At 49.2% G+C, this 13,090-nt stretch overlaps 1 protein-coding gene and 1 pseudogene across 1 annotated transcript; both read left to right on the top strand.

Annotated features, from left to right (window-relative positions):
- The first annotated feature begins 613 nt into the window (after window positions 1-613).
- On the top strand, window positions 614-6,837 carry LOC140216569 (uncharacterized; annotated as a pseudogene).
- Window positions 6,838-6,873: 36 nt separating this feature from the next.
- LOC126524569 (uncharacterized) lies at window positions 6,874-11,462 on the top strand. Its single transcript, XM_050172874.2, has 2 exons — window positions 6,874-7,456; window positions 9,971-11,462. Exons 1-2 carry the CDS (start codon window positions 6,995-6,997, stop codon window positions 10,490-10,492), a joined length of 984 nt encoding a protein of 327 aa, XP_050028831.1. The 5' UTR covers window positions 6,874-6,994; the 3' UTR covers window positions 10,493-11,462.
- The last annotated feature ends 1,628 nt before the right edge of the window (window positions 11,463-13,090 follow it).

Raw genomic sequence — 13,090 nt, 5'->3', positions numbered from 1 at the left:
CTATATCGTCTTTTTCTTATTAACTGAATTTAAGGAGATATTGGTGCCTGTAGGTGGTGCCGGCTACTCCTCTTCTCTGACATGATAATTACGTTCAAAACGATGGCCACCAAAGTTGCGGCAGAACCCACCTCACGATAACTGTCGACAGTGCGTTAGCATTGAATCACTATAGCGACACAACGTATTGCCACCGTCGAAACTACATTCATGTATGAGGCGTGTACCGTAGCGGGACTCCTCTTTGCACTTGTTTAAGAACACTCGGCGCCATCTAACGCCGTCGCCGCGAAGCCTGGGCATGGCCTCCGAGATACATGGCTCACCGGTGCGTGCAAAACGCGGGGCACTGCCGAGGAGTCCTGCGCGTAGCCTTCGAGAGGAGAAGCGTGGGGCACCGGTGCCTGTGCACGCCGATAACAGTTCCCTTGCTTTCCGCACGCTCAGTGGCACATGCACTGTGACCAAAGTCGGCGAGAGGCTCATTGAAGAGCAGCACATGCTCAGTGTGCTGCTTGCAACGCAGCTCGCTAAAGCGTTGGCGTGAAAGGCGTTCGTTGAAAAGCGGCACGAAGCCCGTGCATTTGTGACACAGGAGAAGACGGCGTTCCGAACGGTCGCTTTTCTCATGTTCTCCGCTTCAAAGGATTTATCGGCCCCTGGCCGAGGTGCTGCTCAGGCTTCAGCCAGCAGCAATGACTACCGTGTTGTGCTACCCCGTCTTCCTACCGGTAAGCTGGTTGTGGACTCCGTTTTCCTGCATGCTGACTTAAGTGGTCGACCGTACAGAGCCCAAGACTTCAGAGACGCCCTTCGGAACGTTATTGACCTGAAAGAAATAAGTTCCATCGGACAATTTCAGATGTCGCACGTGTGGATGGTAACGTGCAAATCAGGGATGACAAAATCAAAGCTAGTCGCATGCGGGGAATTATCCATAAAAGGTAGACGCTGCGTCGTCATTGATCCTGAGCCCACGGAAGTTAAAATGAAGCTTTTGTGGCTTCCTGAGCGTTTGGAAGATGACTACATTCGAGATTTCAGGTTTACGGAAAAGTCAAGTCTATATCAGCAGAAAGCTGGAGAGTATCGGAGATGGAACAAATGCGTACGTTAAATCGGGACGTGGTGTTGACTCTTGCCGATGGAGTGAGCGTGGGAGACGTTCCACATCTACTACCTGTTTGGGGAGTGCAGAGTCTCGTATTAATTCCAGGCCGGCCCCCACTTTGTCTGCGCTGTAACAAGGTGGGGCACATTCGTCGAAACTGCAGAACCCCATGTTGTGAAACCTGCCAGCGCTTTGGCCACACAGCTGAAGAACGTGTCGTAACATACGCCGATAAGTTACGACACAGAACAAAGCCTCCGGATGAAAGCTTGCAAGAACACATAATGGATATTACGGAGGTTCTTGACGCGACGGGAGACGTGCCCTCTTCTGCGGAGACCCGCTGTGCCAGTAAGGCCCCTCTTCCTGTTAAAGACAGTCACAATGGCATCGCAGAACTGCCCGTGAAAAAAGAAAGTAGCGAAGAGAAAGATGACCAACTGAAGCAACAACCCAAAGGAGCACCCGCTACCACGGAGCCAGCTGCTGCCCAGCAAGCGAATGAGGGAGCCGGAGATGACTCATCTGATGCACCCAAGCATCTCGACACGTGCGCTGAGCCGGCAGAGGACAGACGAAGTAACGCGGATACTTCAGTTCCGAAGCGCCGTGCGACTAACAGATCGGAATCAAGCACAGACAGCGAGACGACCAGTACCACAAGAAAAGCGCGTCGCCGCAAAACATCGAAACACTCAGGAAAGTGCCGACGATCACGGTCCAGAAGGCCAGGTGGGGTTTCGGAGGGAGCCTCACCGTTGCCCTTTAGGACCGATCACATAGATCATTAGGTCCAAATAGTTGGTAGTCACCATGGCCCTGTCCCAGCAACTTCTATTCGCAAAATTGAACGTACGAGGCCTTAGGTCTTTGCAGAAACAGGCGCAGCTTCGCCGGCTTTTGTCTAGGAGGCGCCTCGAGTTCGTCGCCGTGCAGGAGACGAAGATTGAGAGTGACGACGAGACAGAAAGGGCTTTGCGACCTTTTCTGTCTGAGTATAATGTTTGCGTTTCACACGCTCTTGGTTTATCCGCGGGCTGTTTCCTGTTTCTGAAAAAGAGCCTACTTTATTCAGCATTTAGTTATCTTGTGGACACTGATGGTCGATATATATGTTGTGATTTTGTGTTGCAGGGTGTGCCATGGCGCATAGTCAACGTCTATGCATTTAATGACGCTGCAAAACGAACTCTTTTATTTGATACTGTGTCTAGTCTATTGGACTGTGATCGCTGCATTGTTTTATTGGGAGATTTCAATTGTGTATGTGATCCGAACGATCGAAGCGGCATTAACACTCAGCGGGACAGGAGTGGTGAAGTTTTGTCTAACCTAATAGAAAATTCAGGGCTCGTTGATGTAGGAGTGTCGGGACAGGGAGCTCGCTCTTATACAAGAATTCAAGGTCATTCCTACGCCCGCCTTGATCGGATTTATGTTTCTTCATCACTCCTCTCTCGAGGACTATCCTGCATTACTATCCCCGTTTCATTCTCTGATCATTGTATGGTTATCGCAAACATTGGTGAAAAATCTGTAACTAATTTCCGACCACAGTGGGCACTCTGGAAGCTTAACTCTGAGCTCCTAAATGATCAGGAATTTATGAATCGCGTGCGCATGGCTCTAACCAATTCGCTTTCTAGTGACTTGCCATTATTTGCTGCTTGGGAACTCTTTAAACAAGAGGTTCGTACAGTGGCTATCGAAATTGGATCGGTGAAATCATTCTATAGAAAGAATGAAGAAAAAACGCTTCTTAAGAGCCTATGTAGCCTTTATGAGATTGAATGCGAAATGCCAGGCACTTACATTGTCGACATAGAAAACATTAAATGTGAGTTACAAAAGTATGACGCACTACGTTACAGAGGTGCGCGAATTCGATCTCGAAACAGGCGTGGTCTGCATTCTGAGCAACCAACACGTCAAGCTTTACTTGACGAGCGACGTCACGGTATTTACAAAGTAATTCCGGAAATATACTCCGAAGGTAGTCTTCTAACAAATACTAATGACATAATTTCTCAGTTCGAAACTTTCTACACTATGTTGTTTAGTGCCCCTCCGGACGATCACGATGCAAAAGTTTTAGAGAGTTTTGTATCTCTTGTAAAACCGCTATAGGATGATGACTGTGCAGTCATGAGTGGTAGCCTTACGATCCAAGAAATTAAGCTAGCTATTGATCAGCTCCCTTTGTCGAAACCACCCGGCCCCAATAGACTTTCAAGTGAATTTTACAAAGCTTTCAAATCAATTATCAGCCCCATATTATTGGATATTTTTATTACAAGTTTAGAGGTTGACGCCCTTCCGCAGTCTTTTTGCAAAAGCCACACAGTTTTAATTCCCAAAAGTTCAGATAAAGAGAAACTGCGTTCTGTTGAAGGCTATCGACCAATCACATTGTCAAACGTGGATTACAAAATTTTTGCGAAAGTTCTATCCAATAGATTGCAATTTGCGATGTCAATTCTAATTGGTTCCCATCGGACGCGTGGAATCAGGGGCCGATCAATTCAAACCAACATACATATCGCCCGTACCCTTCTTCAATACTGTTATGGTTCCATTGAGCAGCTTGCAATGCTCCAGGTAGACCTTGCTAAAGCTTTTGATCGTGTCAATCACTCCAATTTATTTTCCCTTCTGGAGCATGTCAATGTTGGCTCCATTGTGCTTAAAGGCGTTAGGCTTTGCTACACCTGTTGTACTACTCGTTTAGTTATTAATGGCCAACTCTCCGAACCCATTTCTATTTGCTCATCAGTAAAACAAGGATGCCCGATGTCCCCACTACTATTCGCCCTTTACCTGGAACCGCTATGCTTAAGCGTAATTCAGTTGAGTCACATCCATGGCTTCAATATACTGGGTAATGAAGTTAAAGTCTTAGCTTATGCAGACGATCTAGCGTTCTTCTGCACGGATAAGTCCAGTGTTGAAAAAGTAGTATCGAAAATAGAAGAATTTTGCAGCGTATCAGGAGCGCGAATGAACTCCTCAAAAAGTTTAGGCTTATGGTTTGGCTCATGGTGCTATACACCAGAACACTTTGCAGGCGTTAAGTGGACTGATGTCCCGCCAAAGTATCTTGGCGTGCCGCTAGACGCATATAAATTAAGCGCACACTATTAGAAAGAACGGGTTTCGGTACTGCAAAGTTACACCCAGACATTCGTTCCACAACGGCTTTCTATTTTTGGGAAAGCCGAAGCCTGCAATAAGTTCTTGGCAACAAAAATTTTCTATGTATTGCAAGTTATCCATTGTGCTAGGCTATACATCCAACGCTTTCACCGTATCTTTGCAACCTTCGTATGGTCTTCAACTTTTGAGCCCATGAGGCGAGACAATATTTTTAGGCCTGTTAGTGAAGGTGGGCTGGGCTTAGTACATCTTTATGTGCGGCAGATAGTGTCTCGTTTCTTCTTTTTTCGCGATACTTCCCATCCTGTAATTCGTTCATACATGCAAGTCACACTTGTTAATGCGTTACCTGATTTAGTTGTTTCTTCAAGTTTTTCTTCGCGCTTATGCTTGTGGGGGTTCATGCAAAAAGTTTACTTGGCGGTTCGTTTCCTAACAGTTCGGTTTTCCACTGAATACTTGTATTCTGTATCGCACAAAACGTTGTACAAAGACTTACTATCCATGCTATTTCCGCCTCCACTTTACCGGTCAATATACATTAAACTGCCAGGCCACGGTGTGCTAAAGCGAGTTCGCAAAATGTATATATCCCCTTGCTGCAAAACCTTCTTTTATAAAGTTCATAGTGAAACCATACCGGTTAAAACATGGCTACAAAAAAAGGGTATCTTTGTCTCTTCTGTTAACTGTCGCCTTTGTGATGTACCAGAGACAATTGAACATTGTTTTATTAGCTGCACTGACGCCATCCTAATTTGGGATGTCCTCCAACGGACTCTAAAGAAAGACTTTGAAATTAACGCTCATACTGTGCGATACCTGCTGCCAACCTCTGATAATAGTGCACTTTCGATATGTTTTTTGTCATGGGAATGCACAGTTTGTGGAAAACGCGAATGATGGACAGAAACGCCGAAACGGTTGTACCTACAAGGGCAAATTTCATCCAAATGACACTACACCTAAAGCAGGTTTATGATGGACTCGGTGTACAACCGGACTGGTACCCTATTTTGGTGAGGTGCTTATCCTTGTCAGCCTTCTAGAGTTACAAGAACGTTTCTACTCACAGTATGAACGCTGCCTTTTCTGTGTGTGACTTTTATTGTGCCCTCCATTCTCTGACTTGCAGAACTGGTGAACGTCTGGTTGAATGCAACTATAATAAATACCATGAAAGAAAGAAAAAAAAAAGCATTTGTGACACAGCGTGCTAATGCGTCTGGCTCCTATAGTTGAAAAACCGAGCGGATCGAGCCCTTATGACGAGGGTTCGAGACCGCTCAGCGTCACATAAATTAAAGGTTTTTTTTTTTTTGTCTTCGTCATTGTAGAGCTGTACATTCTCAGTGGCATACGCCTAGTTATACAAGTAAGCGTCAAATACGTTCATTGAAGAGCGGCACACACCTACTGGCACATGCCCAGTGACCCGAGTTGGCGCCAAACAGTTTCATTGAACACCAGCACAGACCGAGTGGCAGATACCCGGTACTCCAAGTCGGCGTCATAGAGTTTCTTCGAAATGCGGTGCGTACTCAGTCACATGTCGGCGTGAAAGATGTTCGTTCAAGAGTGTTATTACTTACAGCGCTAGCGAATCAACTATTGATTCGTTAGTGCTATAAGTAGTAATGCAGGTGTACCGACTTGCCCAGCTACCCATCGGACTTCGGTCAAGAGGGGCACGAACTACCGCTTCGAATAGTTGGCCTGGACTTTACTGAACTTGCTATTCGCTTGTCTGGAGCCTCCACTCTGGGATACAGCCGCATGCACGTTTGCTCCATTGCCTATAAATTTCTTATGGAATCTAACCGAATACAATGTCAAAATTGAATATTTTCTTATGTCTTTGTGTACTTTCCAAATATTTTGACTCTTTCTGCTGTTATTGCGTTAATTTTAACATTTAATTTCCCCTTCTATAGCACTTTGTCCGTAGCAATTATGAAATTTTAATTTTAGACATATCTTGGATTAGTCTGGCCCTTTTCTGGCCAGCCCCCATAGAGGATAGGAGCCACATGTTTAATAGGCAACGGCAACTATTACCTCTTATTCTGACAGCCACTTCCTCCTCCCCACTGTCCAGACTGTGGGGAGGCGTACTGCTCCTTATCCCATATGCTCTGGCAATGCCCTGCGTTACGCAGCTCATCGCTAAGCACTCTAACCGACTGGGAGGCAGCCCTTAAGAGTGGCGACCTCTCAGAGCAACTACGGGCTGTCCAGAGGGCCTGCGACAGGGCGGAGGACCACGATCTTCCGACCCCGACGTGGGTGCGGCCCACGACGGCTACGGGAACTCCGTGAAAAGGGAGGTACCCTAACGCCGGTTCCTCAGGACCATTAATAAAGTTCTTTGTCTGTATGTCTGTCTCCTCGCCGATCGCATGCCACAGTGAGCCTGCTGGCCGTATGGTATAGCGACACCGCATTTTCAAGGCAATACGGCTATTGCTTGTGACGTGTACACAATATTAGGCGCACTGACTCGACCTGCCCGTCAGTTTACCACCCTTGCATTTATCGACGGAAATGAGCCCCCCTTTTTGTGCAGATACTAAAGCGCCTTGAATGTGCTGGAATGCCAGCACAGACCTCAAAACTTCATGCTGGAGAAGAAGAAGATGCAGCGTGATCTCACGCGCCCGTTCTAGCCCACGTCGCCTTCCATTCGAACCAATTTAGGGCCACAGCCGCCTACCGAGGATCGGTGAAGAGATGGGCAACGCGTCGCGCAAGACGGGTGAGCTGCCGGACGAGGCGTCGGGCATGACGGAGAACCAGAAGAACCTGATCAGGAGCACTTGGCGCACCTTCTGCAACGACAACCGCGAGTACGGCGTGCTCATGTTCCTCTCGCTGTTCGTCAAGCACCCCGAGCTCCTGCCAATGTTCCGCAACTTCCGTTCCAAGCACGTGGCGACGCTCAAGGACGACCCGGCGTTCAGGGCTCATGGCTGCGCCGTCGGCTACCACTTGACCTCCATGGTGGAGAACCTCACCGACCCGGCCACCTTCGAGGTGCTGGTGCGCCGCAACGCGACCGAACACCTGCGCCGCAAGGGAGTCACGCCGCACCACTTCGAACTGATGGGCGAGTGCGTGGTCGGCGTCCTCCAGGCCAAGGAAGAGCGCATTATGACGCCCGCAGCCGTTGAGGCCTGGAAGAAGTTCTTGTCGGTAAGCATCTCCCGAACCCTCTTCTGCTGCACGATGGTAAAGCCGGTGGTTGCGAGAGATTTTTGAACGATTATCATTTAGCCAGACTAGACGTCAAGATGAAACTTAGAAAGAAACAAGTGCAACGGCGATAGTAAATACCTTAGGGGGTTCTTAAACCAACTCAGACATTTTGAACACATGCACAATGCTGTAACGATCATCGTTAGTGAACATGAAGCTCAGCGCGGCGCCGTGGGGCAGCCATAGAGTAAACAAAGAAAAAAATGACAACCATTCTACTCCGTGAAGATGGAATGGCAGCGAAAGCTGACGACAGTCAAACCGCTCAAACGACAAGCAAAGCGCTTTCGCTGCCATTCCGTCTTCACAGAGTGGAATGGTTGCCCGGGCTTCCGATTGTCGTTTACGTTCAGCATCGAGGGAGCATCCGTCGTCGGTGGTCGTTTCGCGCCGGCGCCGTTTATATTCTCGTTGCTGTACCTCCGGCGCTCCTCGTACGCATGTTGTTCTTCGGGTGTACAAACTATGCATGTCCGCCCCATTGATAACGCAGCTGTTTTTAGCGCCGATATGTCTCCTGTTTATATGCTGCGACAACCTTGAAATCACGCTATTTTCTTGGCGAGCGTTCTAACCTGTTTAGCATTTTGAAATCTGCGCGGCCGCACTGCACCTGTGCGTGATCACAAAGCAAACAATGAAACCCATTCTGTATGGGCTTGTTAGATACCGCTAAGTCTGTTTCTGTTGCCGGACGCCGAAAAAACTACGGAAGTTTAGTCATATACAGCCTTTCGCTGTAGAAAAAAAAATCCATTGCTTATTACCGGCCTCTTCCAGTCCCGTTATCGCACGTCGTGACACCAGCACGGACATGCGCGCGTCATCACCTGTGCGGAATCTGTCGATTCATTTACGGACAAGAGTAGGACGAGAACGCCTAAGTGGCGAACGCCGGCTGTGCGTGTTGTGAAGCGAAGGGGTATCGCCCATTGTGTGCCCCTAATCCTCCCGTGAAACTTCCACTGAGTCGGCATCGCGGGCGGGATGATGCGAGGCGCACAGCCGAGGCACCTCTGAGACGTTTCTTCCGAATCTTTGTACGGTTTGCGCTTGCCATCGAGAGCACTACATGGAGCTGCAAGCTAGAATGCCCCTGAAGAAGGTAGTGAAGGCGAGCGAGAAAACATGACAGCCACTTAGTCGTCCATCAAACGCCGGTGACTTCACTCTATAGCGGCATCATTTCGGGAAATGGGTAGTTATCTAAAACGGCGGCGTCTATGACGTGTTTCGAGCCTCGCAATCGCTTCCGGCGCGTGCAGTTAGCAAATCTATGGCCTTCGCGATTACCTTCTCTTACACAGTGAGAGAGAGAGAGAAAGAGACCTGCCACTAGGACATGGACATAGAAACCATCCATTCTTGCGGTGCCGTAGGTTCATTGTAGAATGCTACGCAGCTGCCACCACGTAAACAAAATTTTTGAGCTCCGGATGCATAGGGTCCTTTCACAGAGTCAAGGAGCAGAAAATTAAGCAAGTTGGCGCTGGCAAGCGATCACGGCAGGCCAGAACCAGGTGGACATTATCTCCGTCCTTAGGGTTTCGCGCTGCCCGTAGTGATGGTCCTTAAAGATTGCCTAACAAAATCCTAAACTCGGTAATTACCAAATTCCAACAACTTGCCTAGAGTGAGCGGACACCGCCTCACCTGACGGAGAAGCCTTTACAGTCTCTAACGCTGAGAAAATCTTCTGCATATCCATGTGACGTCTTGCATCATTCGAGCCTCAGCTAAACATGGTGTTTGAGATCTGTTGCAGGTGCGTGGGAATTTATTGTCGACTTTTGACGCTCTTTTTTGTATATCTAGCTGACAAACGTTTTCGTTCATATTACAAGTTAACTGCAGCATCAAGCACCTTTGAGCCCCTTCATAATCAACGAGCGATTCACCGTGTTCATTTCCCTAACCTAGCTTGGACAAAAAGTACACAGAAGAGAAACGAAAAACGGGAACACAAGCGTGTTTCTTTACACATTTCGTCTGTCTTCTCTGTGCAGTCGTTCGTTCGCACTGTCTTCGGGATTTAAGTCCGCACCAACTCGCACAAATGAGCGTGTTTCTAAGGCTCGTGGTACGCGTAGCATCGTTTCAGACTCAAAAGCACATGCACGATCCTTGAAGTCACCTTTTGCTTCATTTATTACGGTATACCATTCTTTATACGCACAATTTATGTTCGCTTATCGATGTCTGTTCTTCTATTGGCCCGTCGGCTGGGCCCTTCTCGTCTGCGCGGTATGCTGCAAAGGCACTCATCAAATTATTCGATACATCGAAGAGTCTTCGCTGTTCAAGTTCGTTCGTCGCCATTTTCGGCCGCACTTTTTGTTGGTTACTCCCATTTCTCTTCCCCAACACCGATCTTTATTCACGCCGACCTGTCAGGTGATGTGTCGTAATAAATGCCTCTTTTTCTCTTCCCCTGCTGCTGTCGCCACGCAGTACATGGTGGCCATCATCAAGGACGTGTTCGACAAGGCGGCTGCCGAGCGCGGCAGCAAGCAAGCGCCCTCTTCGACGGAGCGTTTCTCGGCAGACATCATGGATGAGGCGGGGCTGACGGCGTCTGTGTGCGGCACCGAGACGAGCAACGTAACGGCCAGCTCTCGCGGAGGCGCCAGCAAGTCGGAGCCGAAGGCGGAGGCGCGCCATGGCGCGGCGCCCGGCCAAGTCGCCAGTCCCCGTAGCGGGCCGGAGAAAGCGACCGCCGGCAGCCCGCCGGTCGAGTCCGAGGGCGCCAGAAAGCAGGGCGTCGGCGCCGCGGGCGCGAAGAAGGACGCGAAGTCGCGCAAGGCGTCGGCGTCTCCGCGTGAGAGGGCGACGTCGTTGCCCCAGGGGGAGAAGTCCGGGACCGCCGAGAAGGCGGCTTCGTCGCGGCGGGACAAGTCCTTGCCCGAGAAGAGCGCCAAGAAGACGGGAGCGACCGAGGAGAAAGGGGCGCCGTCGCCCAAGGGCCGGGCGTAGAGCTGACGTTCTTCGCGAACCGGAAGCCCTGGTCACCGAAAGGCCGCGGGACTTGTTTACTTATTTTATGTTCATAGATAATTTGGTGCGGTTATTCGCTATTAACTAAGAACGCGCGTGCACTGTTTAAGAATTTGTGCATCTCTCCGCACCTAGCGGTTTCCATTTGTATACTTGACCTGCAGCTGCTGTTTTGCGTACTTCCTCCTATACCGCTGAACGTAGACCAAGCGAAGGAGTCCGGGCAAGTACTTTTGCCCTGCGCGACTCATTGTCCAACATTTAACTTCGCTTTCGGTAGTTCTTGTACTGCCCGGTGAATTAAGAGTCACCACACTTTCTCAGGTAGTGTATATGAACTCGCTAAAAGGGAGGTGAATATGGAAAAAAAACAGTTGCCTCTACGAAAACAGATAGTTCTCAATATTGCGTTTGCTCTCAGCGTTTATTTCGCATGTACAAGCATGCACGTACATAGATTATTCAGCATGAATTGTCCGCAGTGTCTGCCTCGAATTAATTATTTAACTCGTCTTGTTTGAGGGTTATCATTCACAATCTTTGTAGTAATAGGCTGCGTACGTGGGCGGGTATTCCAGCCAGGAAACAAAGCGTGCGGCGCGCCTGCTTTTGAATATACAGGTTTCGTAACGAAAACTATTTGCAATTCTCTGCAGATATCGGGAATATTTAGCAGTGCCCCGACTATCGTTCCGCTGTCGAAGCGGAACAACCGCACCTTGAGAATTCGAGATAAAATGGACCCGTTCGCTCTTTCGGCAGGTTGTGCTGACGCGAACGTAATCGTAGCGACAGGTTTGCCTGCTACGCTAGCGGAAGCCTGCGGCAAAACTCCTTTACATATGGCTACTCTCCTGATATGTACAATTCCCATTTGTTGCCCATATCGCATGGAGGTTCCTCGCAAGTCTTTCTTGCATGCACACGTTCAGTGTTTTGCTTTCCTTTATTAAAGATCGATGCTTCACTACGTGTACTCTTTTTTATTCGCAATAGGAAGCTGTGCTTTGTTTGCACTCCTCCGCGAAAGTTCGCGTGTCACGTAGATCGCATATCTTTATCCGCGCAAATTTTCGCTCGTGGTAGCAGTAAGGCTGAGTGTCTGAGCAGGTTAGCATCTTGTCTGAAACGTCCTATGTCTAATCACGCAAACGAAGCGCATATCCAACGCAATATTGTAATCTAAGTGACGCTAAGCTTGTTTGAGTTCGCAAGGCAGCAGCAATGTCGTATGCGTTATCAGTATACCGAGTGGTTTAGTCGTCACATTTCAGCCGGAGCAATCCTTGCAGGTAAGATGGCTGCTGTGCGAACGCTTGCGCGCCGAATTTGAAAGACCAAGCTGAGATCTTCCGAACCTTTCACACTGTACCTTATTCGAGAGAGAGAATACGTTCATAAAAAGGAACTTCATAGAGGCCTGCAGCGCCGTGCCTAGAAGAAATGAGTTATGTTATACCTCAACAGTTCGTGCAGCCAGCTGCCGCATATCGTTTTACTATGGGCAAGGGTCCCTCTGGGAAGGATTCGCTCGCTTACTGCAACGGCTGAGCTCCGTAGCCCAGCAAGGCAGCTTCTTCACAGTACGGATAGGCCCAGACATGTCCATAGCAGATGTTGTGCTGTGGTTGGCTCAGCTATATCACAAGTGGCAGAGGTTGAGTAGAACGACGTATGAAGGTATTGCGCTTTGGACGCAGCTGCTGTACTGGTGCGCAGATGGCGGTGTGCCGCGCGCTCCCGGCGTGGAAGCCCGGGAGACAGGGGGCCATGGCCACGTTCAGGCAGAAGCGCTTGCAGAGCAAGCTTTCTTTGCTGCCGGAGCTGCAGGTCGGCATCGACGTACAGCCTCTACATCTTGCGCCAATCGGGCTGCAACGGAAGCGGGGCATGGAAAATGGGGAGGGGGGGGGAGGAGATAAACGGGCTCTCCGCACGAACGCATCCGCTCGTTCATTCCCTCCTGCGCCCATATTACTCGTTGTCCAATGGATCTGCAGCTCAATTCCCTTAACTGTTGCTTCTTCGTGGGTGGCGATTACGAGCGCGTGCGCATCAGTCTTTCTCGTACGGCGTCCTGCGAATCCGTGTACATGTGTAGAGGGCTGCGATGCTCGGGGCGACCATTTCTGACTGCGTGTAGCGGTTATGGTTCTGTGTGACGTACTAAAGTGATTTGAGTTGTCATGGCTGGAGTTTCTGATGTCGTCGAGGAGGACGGAGCACCCTGCGCGATGTTACCGTGCGTTTTTGAGTGCACAGTCAGCCTGTGAGAGCAGTTGTGTATTTCTCAATGAATTCGTTTCACGAATGTCACCTTACTGCAACATTTTCACTGTTATTCTAAGCTGAGGCTTAGCAGGAATGAGGAGTTAAAGGGAAGCTGAAAGGTTTTCCAGAAAAAATGAGTGAACATGTGTACGTAATGGTTTTCAACCCTCCGAATTCGCATATCGTATCGAAATTGAGCGAAAGAGAGCGCAAATATATTTTATTTCGACGAAAGGTGCAGCAGCGGACACGCCCAGCTCGCGCGTCTCGTTTCCGCCTGTGATTGGTCGGGCGCCTCGTAACGTC

Source organism: Dermacentor andersoni, chromosome 3 (genome assembly GCF_023375885.2).
Source record: "Dermacentor andersoni chromosome 3, qqDerAnde1_hic_scaffold, whole genome shotgun sequence".
In the NCBI taxonomy this organism is placed as follows: domain Eukaryota; kingdom Metazoa; phylum Arthropoda; class Arachnida; order Ixodida; family Ixodidae; genus Dermacentor; species Dermacentor andersoni.
Note: the sequence above shows the minus strand (reverse complement) of the source record. Positions and strands in the feature narration are given on the sequence as shown.

What these genes read in the sequence shown, in the direction of transcription:
- LOC126524569 (XM_050172874.2), top strand. Translation starts at nt 6,995, where the DNA reads ATGGGCAACGCGTCGCGCAAGACGGGTGAGCTGCCGGACGAGGCGTCG. An exon ending in CCTGGAAGAAGTTCTTGTCG is followed by an intron (nt 7,457 to 9,970) that starts GTAAGCATCTCC and finishes GTCGCCACGCAG; the next exon opens with TACATGGTGGCCATCATCAA.